The sequence below is a fragment of the Ambystoma mexicanum genome, chromosome 11 (assembly GCF_040938575.1).
Source record: "Ambystoma mexicanum isolate Mex_15411 chromosome 11, UKY_AmexF1_1, whole genome shotgun sequence".
In the NCBI taxonomy this organism is placed as follows: Eukaryota; Metazoa; Chordata; class Amphibia; order Caudata; family Ambystomatidae; genus Ambystoma; species Ambystoma mexicanum.
This window is the reverse complement of record NC_090934.1, coordinates 183,567,821-183,583,683: the sequence shown is the minus strand read 5'-3', so window position 1 is coordinate 183,583,683 and position 15,863 is coordinate 183,567,821. Positions and strand designations below refer to the sequence as shown.

Here is a 15,863-nt window from a genome sequence, read left to right as displayed (position 1 = left end):
CTGAGAGCTCTGTCTTCAGCCCCTGAGAGCTCAGCCATTGTCACTGACAGAAGTAACCTCGTGCCATCCCCCCGCAAATCTCTGGCCTTTCCCGTGAAATCTCTGCAGACCCCTGAGAGTTCTGCCAGGCCCAGAGCACCTCGCACCTGACCCCTGCATCAGCCTCTGCGGACAGGCCTGTGTGTGCCCCTAATCGCTGGCTGCACTCACTCGGAGAATGTGCGTTTGAATGAGGAAGGACCTGTTAGAAATCTGGTCTGAAGCCCGTCCTTCCTTCCTCCCAGCGCTCCCCGCCTCAGTATACACCCACTGCTGGGAAATGGACAGAGCCCGGGGCAGGACACCGCCGCTGCTGCTTCGCCATGGCACCTCGGCTCGGTCTCTTCTCATCCGGAGCCTGAATCCCCTCCGCCCGTGTGAGGGCCCCAACTCTCTGTCTCTCACCTGGCCGCTGAGGCCAGGGAAGCCCCGGAGATGAGGCTTCTGCTCGGACTTCTACTGGCGGCCCTCCTTCCACAAGCAGGTAATTCCGCCTCTTTTGCACCCTCTGCGATGAAGGGAAACTGGGGTGTGGGGGGCATTTATCCCCTCAGTGGTGACGCACTATCTCGTGGTCCTTTGTAAGCATTTTTGTGAAACTGTGGTTCCTGGATACCTGGGCGATGAAGCTGGAAACACACGGCCATTTGTAGCCCGGCTGATCCAGCAACAATGCTTGGCCTCCGTGAGTTCAGCGGGGAAGTAGTATATCATGGCCCTTTATACTCTCAGTTAGAAGCAGTAACCAATGGCCTTTATACCCCTGGGCGATGATACCGGTAATTCTTGGTCCTTTGTACACTAGGCTATTCAGCAGCAATACGCCGTGCTCCTTTACAACGCTGGGTAATGGAGCGGATCCATCTTGGTCCTTTTTGCCCTGGGGTATGCCCCTGGTACTTTACACCCACTGTGATACAGAGGGTACATTTTGGTCCATAGTATATATAGGTGATGAAGCCGTAACACCAGCCCATTTATACCCCTGGGTGATAAAATGGGTAACTCTTGGTCCTTTGTACCCTGGTGATGCAGCAACAATCCCAATCCCTTTATGCCCCTGGGTGATGAAAGAGGTAACTCTTGGTCTTTCGTACCCTGGTGATGCAGCAACAATCCCAAGCCCTTTATACCCCTGGGTGATGAAAGAGGTAACTCTTGGTCTTTCGTACCCTGGTGATGCAGCAACAATCCCAATCCCTTTATACCCCTGGATGATGAAAGAGGTAACTCGGTCTTTTGTACCCTGGTGATGCAGCAACAATCCCAAGCCCTTTATACCCCTGGGTGATGAAAGAGGTAACTCTTGGTCTTTCGTACCCTGGTGATGCAGCAACAATCCGAAGCCCTTTATACCCCTGGGTGATGATAGAGCCTGGGTGATGAAAGAGGTACCTCTTGGTCTTTCGTACCCTGGTGATGCAGCAACCATCCCAAGCCCTTTATACCCCTGGGTGATGAAAGAGGTAACTCGGTCTTTCGTACCCTGGTGATGCAGCAACCATCCCAAGCCCTTTATACCCCTCGGTGATGATACCGATAACTCTTGGCCCTTTGCACACTAGCTGATGCAGCAATAAACACAGTCCTTTACAGCCCAGGTGATGAAGCGAGAACATCTTGGTCCTTGTTGCCCTAGGTTATGCCCCTGGTCCTTTACACCCACTGGTGATAAAGAGAGCACATTTTGGTCCTTTGTACCCTGGGCAATGGAATAATAACCCCATGTCCTTCATTCCCCAGTTAATGAAGTGGGTAACTCTTGGTCCTTAATACCATATGTGATGAAGCATTAGCACCTGGCCATGTATACCCCTGGGTGATAAAATCGTTTGTACACTAGGTGATGCAGCAATAACCTGTGGTCCTTTGCAGCCCTGGGTGATAAAATGGGTAACTCTTGGTCTTTTGCACCCTGGTGATGAAGCAATAATGCAAAGCCCTTCATACCCCTGAGTAACGAAGCAGGTAGCTGTTATTCTGTTGTACCCTCGGTGATACACCAATAACCCTTGGTCCTTTATACCCCTGGGTGTTGAAGCAGATAACTATTGATCCTTTGCACCCTGGGTAATCCAGCAATAACCTCTGGTGCTTAATACCTCTTGGTAATGAAGCTGGAAACTCTTGGTCCTTTCTACTCTGGGTGATGCAGCAATAACCCCTGATCTTTTACACCCCTTGGTGATAATGCAGGTACCTCTTCATCCTTTGCACCCCGAGTGATGCAACAATACGCCCTGGCCCTTTTCTACCTCTGGTTGATGAAGCAGTTGACTCTTGGTTCTTTGTACCCTGGTGATGCAGCAATAGACCCTTAGCCTACTTGGCGATAAAGTATGACAATCTTGGTCCTTTGTGCTCTGTATGATGCCACTGGTCCTTTACACTCATGGGTGATGCAGAGGGTACCTCTTGGTCCTTTGTGCTCTGTATGATGCCACTGGTCCTTTACACGCATGGGTGATGCAGAGGGTACCTCTTGGTCCTTTGTAACCTGGGCAATCCAGTAATAACCCATTGTTCTTTATACTGCTGGATGATGAAGCAGGTAACGCTTGATCCTTTGTACCCTGGGTGATGCAGCAATACCCCTTGTCCTTCCTAACCCTGGGCGATACAGCAATACCCATGGTCCTTCCTACCTCTGGGTGATGCAGCAATATTCCAATGGTCCTTTGTGCCCATGGGTGTTGAATCAGGTAACTCATGGTCGTTTGTACTCTGGATGATCCAGCAACAATGCCTGGCCCTTTACACCCCGGGTGGTAAAGCAGGTAACTCTTGGTCCTTTGTACTCTGGCCGATGCAGCAATAAACCCTGGCCCTTTGTACCTGTTGGTGAACAATCGGGTAACTGTTGGTCCCTTGTACCATGGGTGAGTCACCAATACCCCCAGCCCTTTATCTTCCTTTGTGCCCTGAGGGATACCCCTGGTCCTTTACGCGCACGGGTAATGAAGAGGGTAACTCTTGGTCCTTTGTACCCTTGGTGATGCCCCTTGTTCTTTATACCTCTGTATGATGAAGCGTGTAAGTCCTTTGTAAACTGGCAATGCAGTAATAACCATTGTTCCTTAATTCCCCGGTTGAAGACGCGGGCAACTCTTGACCCTGTGTTCCCTGGATAATTCACCAATAGTTCCTTGTACTTTATACCCATGGGTGAGGAAGTGGGTAACTCTTGGTACTTTGCACCCTGGCTGATGCACTGATTCCCATGGTGCTTTTTAGACCCTGGTGTTAAAGCAGGTACCTCTTCATCCTTTGTACCCTGAGTGATACAGCAATAACTCATGACCCTTTGTATCCCTGGTTGATGAAGCCGGGACCTCTTGGATGATTGTTCCCTGGGGGATGCCGCAATACCTCTGCTCTTTTAGTCCCCATGGTGATGAAGCAGGTAACTCTTAGTCTTTATACCACCGGTGATGGCTCTTTACACTCAGGTTGGTTAAGCAGTAGTTCCTAGTTTTTTAATCCCCCAAAAATGAAGCAGGCGATTCGAAGCCCTTTGTACCGTATATGCTGTAGAAATAATCTTTGCTCCTTTATACCCCTGGGTGATGAAGCAGGTAACGCTTGGTCCTTTGTACCCTGGGTGATGCATCAGGAATCCATGTCAAAGTATAACCCTGGGTGATGAAGCAGGTAACACTTGTTCCTCTGTACCCTGGGTGGTGCAGCCATACCCTTGGTCCTTTATACCCCTGGGTGATGCATCAGGTAATACTTGGTCCTTTGTACACTGGGTGGTGCATCAGTAACCCCTGGTCCTTTATACGCCTAGGTGATGAAGCAGGTAACGCTTGGTCCTTTGTACCCTGGGGGATGCATCAGTAATCGTTGGTCATGTATTACCCTGGGTGATGAAGCAGGTAATGCTTGGTCCTTTGTACCATGGGTGCTGGAGCCATACCCCTGGTCCTTTATACCCCTGGGTGATGAAGCAGGTAACGCTTGGTCCTTTGTACTCTGGGTGATGCAACCATACCCCTGGTCCTTTATACCCCTGAATGATGAAGCAGGTAACGCTTGGTCCTTTGTACTCTGGTTGATGCAACCATACCCCTGGTGCTTTATACCCCGGGGAATGAAGCAGGTAACTATTGGTCTTTTGTACCCTGGGCGATGCATCAGTAGTCCCTGGTCATCTTTAACCCTGGGTGTTGACACAGGTAACGCTGGGTCCTTTGTACCCTGTGTGATGCAGCCATAACCCTGGTCCTTTATAACCCTGGGCGATGAAGCAGGTAACGCTTGGTCCTTTGCCCCCTGGGTGATGCATCAGTAACCGCTGGCCCTTTTTATGCCTGAGTGATGAAGCAGGTAATGCTTGGTCCTTTGTACCCTGGGTGCTGGAGCCATACCCCTGGTCCTTTATACACCAGGGAGATGAAGCAGGTAACGCTTGGTCCTTTGTACCCTGGGTGATGCATCAGTAACCCCTGGTCCTTTATAACCCTGGGTGATGAAGCAGGTAACGCTTGGTCATTTGTACCCTGGGTGATGCATCAGGAATCCATGTCAAGGTATAACCCTGGGTGATGAAGCAGGGAACGCTTGTTCCTTTGTACCCTGGGTGTTGCAGCCATACCCCTGGTCCTTTATACCCCTGGGTCATGAAGCAGGTAACGCTTGTTCCTTTGTACCCTGGCTGTTGCAGTCATAACCCTGGCCCTTTACACCCTGGGTGGTGAAGCAGGTAACTCTTGGTCCTTTGTACTCTGGCCGATGCAGCAATAAACCCTGGCCCTTTGTACCTGTTGGTGAACAATCGGGTAACTGTTGGTCCCTCGTACCATGGGTGAGTCACCAATACCCCAAGCTATTTATCTTCCTTTGTGCCCTGGGGGATACCCCTGATCCTTTACGCGCACGGGTAATGAAGAGGGCAACTCTTGGTCCTTTGTACCCTTGGTGATGCCCTTGTTCTTTATACCTCTGTATGATGAAGCATGTAAGTCCTTTGTAAACTGGCAATGCAGTAATAACCATTGTTCCTTAATTCCCCGGTTGAAGACGCGGGCAACTCTTGACCCTGTGTTCCCTGGATAATTCACCAATAGTTCCTTGTACTTTATACCCATGGGTGAGAAGGTGGGTAACTCTAGGTACTTTGCACCCTGGCTGAGGCACTGATTCCCCTGGTGCTTTTTAGACCCTGGTGTTAAAGCAGGTACCTCTTCATCCTTTGCACCCTGAGTGATACAGCAATAACTCATGACCCTTTGTATCCCTGGTTGATGAAGCCGGGACCTCTTGGATGATTGTTCCCTGGGGGATGCCGCAATACCTCTGCTCTTTTAGTCCCCATGGTGATGAAGCAGGTAACTCTTAGTCTTTATACCACCGGTGATGGCTCTTTACACTCAGGTTGGTTAAGCAGTAGTTCCTAGTTTTTTAATCCCAAAAAATGAAGCAGGCGATTCATGGCCCTTTGTACCCTATATGCTGTAGAAATAATCTTTGCTCCTTTATACCCCTGGGTGATGAAGCAGGTAACGCTGGTCCTTTGTGCCCTGGGTGTTGCAGCCATACCCCTGATCCTTTATACCCCTGGGTGATGAAGCAGGTAACGCTAAGTACTCTGTACTCTGGGTGATGCAACCATACCCCTGGTGCTTTATACCCCTGGGGAATGAAGCAGGTAACTCTTGGTCTTTTGTACCCTGGGCGATGCATCAGTAGTCCCTGGTCATCTTTAACCCTGGGTGATGGCACAGGTAACGCTGGATCCTTTGTACCCTGGGAGATGCATCAGTAATCCTTGGTCATCTTTAACCCTGGGTGATGAAGTAGGTAACGCTTGGTCCTTTTTACCCTGGGTGATGCATCAGTAACCCCTGGTCCTTTATACCCCTGGGTGATGAATCAGGTAACGCTTGGTCCTTTATACCCCTGGGTGATGAATCAGGTAACGCTTGGTCCTTTGTACCCTGGGTGCTGCATCAGGAATCCATGTCAAGGTAGAACCCTGGGTGATGAAGCAGGTAACCCTTGTTCCTTTGTACCCTGGTTGTTGCAGCCATACCCCTGGTCCTTTATACCCCTGGGTGATGAAGCAGGTAACGCTTGGTCCTTTGTACTCTGGGTGATGCAACCATACCCCTGGTGCTTTATACCCCTGGGGAATGAAGCAGGTAACTCTCGTTTTTTTGTACCCTGGGCGATGCATCAGTAGTCCCTGGTTATCTTTAACCCTGGGTGATGACACAGGTAATGCTGGGTCCTTTGTACCCTGTGTGATGCAGCCATACCCCATGTCCTTTATACCCCTGGGCGATGAAGCAGGTAACGCTCGGTCCTTTGCCCCCTTCGTGATGCATCAGTAACCGCTGGTCCTTTATATGCCTTTGTGATGAAGCAAGTAACGCTTGGTCCTTTGTACCCTGGGTGATACAGCCATACCCCTGGTCTTTTATACCCCTGGGTGATGAAGCAGGTAACTCTTGCTCCTTTTTACCCTGGGTGATGCATCAGTAATCCCTGGTCATGTATAACCTTAGGTGATGAAGCAGGTAACGCTTGGTCCTGTGTACCCTGGGTGATGCAGCCATACCCCTGATCCTTTATAACCCTGTTTGATGAAGCAGGTAACACTTGGTCCTTTGTACTCTGGGCGATGCAGCCATACCCCTGGTGCTTTATACCCCTGGGTGATGAAGCAGGTAACTCTTGGTCCTTTGTACTCTGGGTGATGCAGCCATACCCCTGATCCTTTATAACCCTGTTTGATGAAGCAGGTAACACTTGGTCCTTTGTACCCTGGGTGATGCATCAGTAACCCTGGTCCTGTATAACCATGGGTGATGAAGCAGGTAACGCTTGCTCCTTTGTACTCTGGGTGATGCAGCCATACCCCTGGTTCTTTATACCCCTGGTTGATGAAGCAGGTAACGCTTGGTCCTTTGTACTCTGGGTGATGCAGCCATATCCCTGGTGCTTTATACCCCTGGGGAATGAAGCAGGTAACTCTGGATCTGCATGCCAGCGCTGATGAAGCATAAAGCAATTAACACCTGGTCCTTTACACTGAGGGTCTATGCAAAAATGGCACGCATACTCGTCCTTGGCACTTAAGGGGTTAAATCTTCCAGTGATGAAGAAAATAACTATTGGTTGTTTATACCTGGGATGACGAAGCACATCATTTATGGAGATAAAGCATGTATCTGATGTTCCTTTATACCAGGTAGCTATCTCATGGTCCTTTATAGCCAGTAGGTAACTCATGGTTCTTTATATCGCGGGCAATAAAAATGCAACACTTAGCTTGTTCTACTTCTGGGTGATGAAGGAGTTAACCCATGATTGTTTATACCCCCAGCAAAGAAGCAGATATGTCTTGGCTCTTTCCCCTGGGATGAAGACGCATAATTTGTAAACCTTTATAACACTCAGTGTGAAAGAAGGCGATTATTGGTCCTTTACACCGTCTATGCTGCAGCAGGTGATTTCTGTCATTAATGCCTTTTAAGTAAAGTATGTAATGCTTAGTCCTCTATACCCTCTTTCATGAAGCAGTAAGCCTTCCTCTTAAATCATGGGTCAAGGAGCAGTGCTTCTTGGCCCTTTATAATGGACGATGAAGCAGTAACTCTTAGTCGCTTGTACCCTCAATGATGAAGTATGCAATCTTCGTTATCTATACCTTCTGCAACGATACAGGCAACTCTTGGTCCTTATATTTTCTGGGATCAAGCAGTAACTCTTGATCTTTTATACCTTAAATTATGAAGCAGGAAACTCTTCATTCTTTATAGTCTTGGTGATGAAACAGATTATTCTTGGCCTTTTGGGAGGAAGTGTATAACTGTTAGTCTTTAAGACCCACAGTGATGAGGCAGACGACTCTTGGTCCTTGTTGACGAGGCATGTAATGCTTTGTCCTTATAACCTCTAGGTCCGTTGTGCTCGGATGAGAAAGCAAGAAACACTTGGTTCTTTATACTAGGGGTGAAATATCTAACTTTGATTTTTATGTCAACAAAGCAATGTCTAAAATATTCCTTGCCAAAAGACTTATCGCCTAATAAGATTATAAAGCTGCAAGTACATAGCCCAACACCGGGCTGTCTCAATCTAGGAGTGGGCTTTTAATCCCCAGGCATATCCAGCGGTTCAAATGTGGCCCGCCTTAAGGTCGCTGATCCCCCAGTTTATGCAACTCTTAATCTATTGCCAAACAAGAGATGATGGAGCTTTAAGGCAGCCCAGTTTGGGAAGTGAGTCGGCTTAGTCCTGCACCAAGAAGAAATAATAACATTCCAGAGTCTAAGAGCTTCATTAGTTTGCAGTATTTCTGCCGGTAATTCCGGCGGGATACCGTGAAATGGACCTACCGTTACTGGCGCCTGATATCACAGTATTATCGGGATATTACAGGTGCGAGCAACAGCGGTCATTCCCCATTCCATGGAGTCCCACCGGACTCAGTTCGGGGAATAGCCAGTGTTACAAGCACCAGTAATACAAGTGGCGGTAATACCAACTGTTTTTTGCTTGTCGGGGCCCTATTTACCTCCAGCTCTTGGTTATATATATAAGTTATATGAAAGGCACAGGTCCAATACACATCTCATTCATATGAAAACTCACATTAAAGTGAGAGTTGACTTTGATGGGAGTTTTTATACGTGTAGGAGGTGTATAAGAGTTTTGCATTTCATACATATACTCAATTTACTTCTCCCTTGCATATCTTATACATATAAGAACTGACATCCAAGTCCATTCTGACGTTAATGTGACTTGTCATACGTATATTAGTATACATAAATAGAAATGTACATCTCCTACAGGTACACGTACAGTTTGGATTCAAGATGCACAGTCATTCTGCACATGTGTGATACATAGATAAATCTTAAAAAATGAATAATTCTGAATCGGCCAGATCGACTTTCAAAATTGCTTTTTCAGTGCACCAAATACTGATAACATGGGGTGTATGTCAAAAATCTCGAAAATTGATGCAGCCAATTTCAATGCTGGGCCAAAAAATATATAATATTTCCCATGGGCAAACCCATAGTAAAAGCTTTCAAAACACAATTATACCAACATTTTTCAAATATGAAATCTTCTTTGAAAGAATTTTTCATGGAATGGTTCAAAAGTTATTATCTGAAACACCATAGGCAATTTGAATTCACCTTAACTATGCCATGTGCTACTAGATATATAAATATTGTTCTAAAATAGGGAGTCCTTCGGGATTTACTATTTAAAAACATTACATACTGATGGATTGACCATCAGTGTTAACACCAACTAATTTAGCATACATTATGGTTCTCAAAACTACGGTCATTCTACATTCCAAATGGAAAGATGGTGATCATGATTTTTATAAAATGTAGCACTGTGACTTGAGTGAACTGGGACGTCACTGAGAGAGACATCTTACGCTACCTTGAGTCTATACACATATATTACATGTATATATATATACATAAATAACCGATAGAAATTGACGTTCTTGTCTAAAGCTGCGCACTCTTTCCTGGGAATTACATCCGTACCATTCTTAATTAGTTGATAAATGAGAACAAGAAGAGTTTTTGTGCTTTATGGATCAGTCCTCAAAACAAGATTATGCTTATTCACATATCTTGTACCAGAAATGATCACGTTAGTATCTTCATAAAACAAAAAGAAAAAACCTTTGTACACTTTTTTTGTAACAAAAATGGATTTATTTTATAATCTCTTGGTTTTAATCCTCATAACAGATATGTGTTTCTTGTCCTCTACACATGTTTTGCCATGTTGACTCATCAGGAGGATCAAAAGTACTTTTTTGTTATAAACTAGTTCTTGTAAATTTGATCACAGGTATCGATTTTTCATCAGTGTGTGCATCAGTGGATGTACGGCGATTATCGAATTTTCAGCAGAGGTCTTTCTTCATAGGACATCATGTGCAGTTGCATGCCATAATGCAACTAGGTGCCAAAAATTCAATGATTGCCTGACATCCACTGAACAACAAGACTGATGAACAAGTGATACTCGTGATAAAATATTCAAGGCATAAAACATACAATACTACAGTAAGGAAACATGTTGTGGTTTGTTTGGCTGCACATATGCCTCCACCCACCAAGTAAGAACACAGATCATAGTGGCGTGAGGAGCCAGAAATGAGGTGCGGACACACGGGACTCATATTGGTGACTATAAATGTTTATCGAAATAATAATGAGGTTTGGGAAAGGCCTCGCTGTCCCTATTCTAGGAGGTATTTCCCTACCTCAACCAAAAACGAAGGGTGTGTCCTTTGTCAAGATGTCCAAAGCAAAAATGCCCAGTGCTCAAATTCCTATCCTTGCCTTTTCACACTAAAAAAGAACTATTAGGTGTTAAGGATGGGTTCCAAGTAATTTCATCGTGGGATGTTGTTCCGCAAGGTTTTTTACTGCAAATGTATTATTGAAAAAACCCATCAAATTCTTTTTCAATTATTTATGGGGGCAACCCCTCCAAACTATCCATTCCCTTTAATTTTTGTATTTATTCCCAAATACCGACAACACATATATAATTTTCTAACCCCCTCCAAAAAATATGATGTTTTTTTTCATTAAAAAATTCACGGTAAAAAACCCTGTGAAAAAACATCCCTGTTACGCTCACCTGGTTCCACGAGGGCGCCACCCAGCAATTGGGGTTCAGATGTCCCTCCTTGCGATGCCCAGATGCGACCAGCAGAAGAGATCTGCCTGGAATACAGGTAAGCTATGTTCAGGACTGGGCAACCGGGGTAAACAGCCTCCCACCTCCCTGTAGGTCTGCGACCCTTCTGGACTTCTCCTCACCTTGTTTTAGATGTTGGCGGGTTCTCCGTCCTGCTGTCTTGGCAGGGGCGCGTTGAGCTTGGTGGGCAATGGCGATCGAGTTGCTTCACTGACGCCGGCCCGTCTTGAGTCTTTCAGGTAGGTCTTATTGCTGTGAATATTGCTGTTCTTGCATGCCTTTTAAACAATGTCTTTTTCTTCCTAGATACGCAGAAGTCCAATATGTGGCAAGGCGGAATCTGTGTTTCACCGGTAAGTATGGGCGTTTTTGGAGCGCCTTGATGCGGTGAGTAGGCGCTATGCGCTGCGCTTAAGATGCCTTGCCTTTGCTAACCTGTTATCTTTTCCTCTTCACAGGTCGCGGTACTCGGCCGGAGTATGGAATTTCCATAGTGATGCTGATTGAGGAGCGGCTGGCGAGTTAAGCCTTTCGGCACAGTTTGTTAATTGTACAATGTCTAATGCCTTGTTTCTTCTCTTTTACAGGTCCATCGATCCGAAGGAGCGCTGGTTCCAGGATGATGGTCGGAAGAGCTGCGGACCGCTGGCGATGAAGTTCAGGTAAGCTGCTGTCTTTTTCTCACAATGTCTTCCCCTTTCCTTTGCAGGTGCTGTTCTTACGAGGTTCGTGGCTGAAGCTGAACACGGTGAGCGTTACATTGCAGTAATGCAAATTAACGTGAGGCGTGTCAGTCTTTTCGGGTGTGGTTTAAATAGCTTCAAGAAAGAAGTGCAGGTAAAATGGTCCCCATGGTACCACACCCAAAAACACTACACTGCAAGCCTGGTTTCAAGGAGCCAGGTTATGAGGATGCCTCCACATGACTGGCATTAATGAAAAGTAGTTCCCAAGCACATGTCCATATTCAAACATGAGCCTGGTACCAAAGGCGCCAGGACTGGCCCCAAGAAGGCCTAGGCTGCAATTTCTTGGGTTTAGTGGGGACTGAAATCAAGACTCTCCCTTGCCCGTAGGTTGGCCAGGGGGTCTTCAGAGAGTGGGTCGTGACAGCACTCTCCCCCAAGACCCCTCTCAAGGTGTTCCTTCTGTCCGGCCCAGGCTTAGTTGGGAAGTTTCGATGGTAGCTTTTGATCAGACGCGGTGCGTGAACATTTTCACAGGGTTCACAGGATCTGTCTTGGGGTCCAAAACCTTTCCAATCTATTAGATAGTATAGTCTCCCCCTTGAGTACTTAGAATCCAGTATGCCTTTAACTTCGAATTCAAGTTCTCCGTCGACAAGAATGGGTTTCGGAGCTGCTTCAATACGTGTACCAGGTTGCATTGGTTTTAAAAGGGACACATGAAATACCGGATGGATGCGTAGATTGGATGGTAAATCTAACTTGACGGCCGCTGGACTGATAATCGTCTTGATGGTGTAGGGTCCCAAATACCTGGGTTGAAAGGTCCGGGTTCCTTTGATGGGTATAAACTTGGTGGCTAGCCAAACATTGTCTCCTACTTGATAATCGGGGGCCTTGGTCCGGTGTTGGGGGGCAAATTGTTTTTGCTTAGGTTTGGCGTGAATCAGATGTTCTCTGGCCTTTTAGAAAGCCTGAGTGATGCTGGTGTGAAGGGTTTTAACCGCAGGCATTTCCAATTTGGTTGGCAGATCCAATTCTGAGGTACGCGGGTGTCTACCATATAAGGTATAAAAAGGTGTTTGCCCAGTACTGGAATGTAAGGAGTTGTTATATGCGTACTCAGCTATCCATATTAAGTCCTTCCAGTCTCTCAGCTCGTGATGCAACATACACCGTAGGTATTGCTCAAGGGTCTGGTTGGTCCTTTCGGTCTGACTGTCCGTTTGGGGGTGGTGTCTAGTGGATAACCGGACGTCAATTTGCGCCATTGCACAACACTTTCTCCAAAAGTTGGAAATGAACTGACTACCTTGATCAGACATCAGGACTGATGGGAATCCATGTAATTTAACAATATTGTCCAGAAACACCTTGGCTAGAGTGGATGCATCGGGAAGGCCTTTGAGTGGAATAAAGTGGGCCATCTTCGAGAATAGGTCTACGACTACAAGAATGGTGTTAAACCCTTGACTGGTAGGCAGATCCGTGATGAAGCCAAGGGAAAGGGTGTGCCATGGCCATGGAGGAATGTCCAAAGGTCTCAAAAGACCAGATGGCTTATGTTTTTGCTATTTGTTTTGTGTGCAGACTCCACAAGATTGAATGTATTGGATTATATCTCACCGCCGGGCAGGCCGCCAAAAGTTCTGTTTAACCTTGGCTAAGGTCTTGGTGATTCCAGGGTGCCCTTCGATTAGGGAATCATGGTAACCTGAAATGACTTGCTGTTGTAGGTTCGGGGTGGGTATGTATAGGCGGCCCTTAAAAAGGGGTAAGCGGTCTTGGATGGAATATTGTTCTCCTTGCGCTTGCCATGCAAGGAGGGTATCCGGATTCATGATTTGTTGAATTTCCTTTTTCAGTTCCATGTGTGTTAAGGCTGTAGTCAGGCCTAAGAGTTTGTCTTCAGGTATGATGGGGACTGGATCTGGGGCTGTAAAAACAAAGTCATCTGTTCCAGTACGAGAAAGTGCGTCAGCCTTTCCATTCTTGACGCCTGGTCGAAAAGTTATGACAAAATCGTATTCAGCAAAGAAGAGAGCCCATCGCAGCTGGCGTGAAGATTGGGCCTTTGCTGTTTTAAGATACTGCAGGTTTCGGTGGTCAGTAATAACTGTAATGGTGTGTCTAGCTCCCAGAAGGTAGTGTCGCCAGGCTTTGAAGGCGGATTTGATTGCCAAGAGTTCTTTGTCGGTGATGGCGTAGTTAATTTCTGGAGGTGAAAACTTCTTTGACCAGAAGGCCACTGGATGTAGCTGGCCAGTTTCGGGATCTCTTTGTGAGAGGACAGCTCCCATTGCTATACTGGAAGCGTCTGTCTCTACGATATATGGGAGGTCAGGACGTGGATGTCGTACGATCTGTGCTGAGGTGAATCTTTTCTTTAGCTCCTGAAAGGCTTTTTCTGTGTCTTCGGTCCAGATGAATTTCTTGTTATTTTTTCGTAACAACACAGTGATTGGGTGTACGATTTGGGAGAAGTCTGGTATGAACCGACGATAAAAGTTCGCAAAGCCTAACATACTTTGTACTCCTTTTATTGACGTCGGTGATGGCCATTTCAGAACGGCGTCGACCTTGTGCAGGTCCATCCTGATGCCTCCGGGAGTAAGGATGAAGCCTAGGAACTCCATTTCGGTTACATGAAAAAAGCACTTTTCCAGCTTGCCAAATAAACGATGTTCATGGAGCCTGGCGAGGACTGAACGGACGTGCTTGATATGATCTTGTTTAGAAGTTGAGTACACCAGGATATCATCTATGTACACTAGGGCGCAGACATCAATTAACTCTCTCAGGACGTCATTCATGAAGTATTGGAATGCTGCCGGTGCGTTGCATAACCCAAAGGGCATGACTTGATATTTGAATAACCCATATTTAGTACGGAAAGCGGTTTTCCATTCGTCGTCGCTTCTGACCCAAACCAGGTGACACGGTCCCGAAGATTCAATTTGGTGTAAATTTGAGCGTCCTTGACCTGGTCCAGCATTTCCGGAATAAGTGGCAAAGGGTAATGGCTCTTCACCGTGATCTGGTTTAATGCGCGGTAATCAATACAGATCCTTAAGTCCCCTTCTTTTTTCGGCACGAAGAACAAAGGACTGGCTGCCGCGGACTTCGATGGACGGATGAATCCGTTTGCGAGGTACTGGTCTAGATAGGACTTCAGGTGAAGATTTTCAGGTTCAGTTAGAGCATAGATCCTCCCACAGGGGACTTGGGCACCAGGAACAAGGTCGATTTGACAGTCGTAGGGCCTGTGGGGTGGCAGGGTATTGGCTTGGTCCTTCTGGAATACATCCTGGAAATCGCGGTATTCCTCAGGTAAAGTACTGGTTACACCTAAGATATATGTCGTGGTTCCGGGAGTCGTAGAATTACTGAAAGCAGTCTTCTGTTCTTGATAGTAACAGGCTGGAGAGCAGTCACTGGGGAAGGTTAATTTGCTGGCTTGCCATTTAATCGAAGGATTATGAGCGACTAACCATGGCATCCCTAGAATAAGCTGAAATTAAGGTGCCTTGATGAGGTCCAACGAAATGAGTTCCCTATGCCCGTCCTGGCAAAGCATTGTTATCTCAGCTGTGCATTGGGTTACGGGTCCGGAAGCGATTTCAGTCCCATCCACTGTAGTCACCTTATCTGTAATCGACTTGGAACATAAGGGAAGTCCCATCTCTGCAGCCAGATTTTGATCAATATAATTCCCGACTGCCCCACTGTCGATGTAAGCTTCTATGGCATGCATTCTGGACGACCGTTGGTTATTGATCAAGATCACTGGAATTGCAAAGTGTGAGGTCGGTGGCTCCTTTCCCTCACTCGACAAACTGACCTCTACGTTTGCCGAGCTGGGTAGTTTTCCGATTGATATTCTTTCTCTTGGTCTTTTTCCGTGGCCCCAACAACCTTCCTAGGGGGTTTCACCGGGCAGTCCTTCAGGAAGTGCCCAGATTTTCCACAATACAGACACAGTTGTTGTTGCCTTCTTTTATCTCGCTCTTGTTCTGTCAATGGGGGTCACACTCCTCCAAGTTGCATGGGCTCAGCAGGGTTTTCTTGTGCATGAGTTACATTGTCTCTAGACCGAACATACACCGCCCGTGGATCCATTTTGGAGCGATCTGCTTTTCGGTCTTGCAGCCGTGGTCTAATTGTACAACCAAATTTATGAACTCCGAACAGTCTTGAGGAGGGTCCACTACTTGAGCTAGAACATCTTTTAATTTGCCTCGTAAACCCTGATGAAACAAGGTGGTTCTTTTGTTTTCAGGCCATCTAGCTTCAGCGACCAATCTGTTGAAAGTAGCAATGTACGTTAACAGGTCCTGATTTCCCTGTCGGAGGGAAAGGAGTTGATTGTCCACTGCTTGTTCTCGGGTATGACTAGCAAAAAGTTTCTCCATTTCCCTCTGAAATCCCCCAAAGTCA

The 15,863-nt window shown here is 46.6% G+C and overlaps 1 protein-coding gene across 3 annotated transcripts in view; it reads left to right on the top strand.

Annotated features, from left to right (window-relative positions):
• Positions 1 to 297: 297 nt before the first annotated feature.
• LOC138503199 (pancreatic secretory granule membrane major glycoprotein GP2-like) overlaps positions 298 to 15,863 on the top strand; it is a 362,636-nt gene continuing 347,070 nt past the window's right edge. Inside the window, exon 1 of one of the 3 annotated variants that reach the window (XM_069622755.1) lies at positions 298 to 523. In XM_069622755.1, the coding sequence (XP_069478856.1) occupies positions 475 to 523 (49 nt within the window). In that variant the 5' untranslated portion in view covers positions 298 to 474. The remainder of the gene's footprint in view (positions 524 to 15,863) is intronic. The other 2 variants (XM_069622756.1, XM_069622757.1) reach the window with 2 other exon arrangements.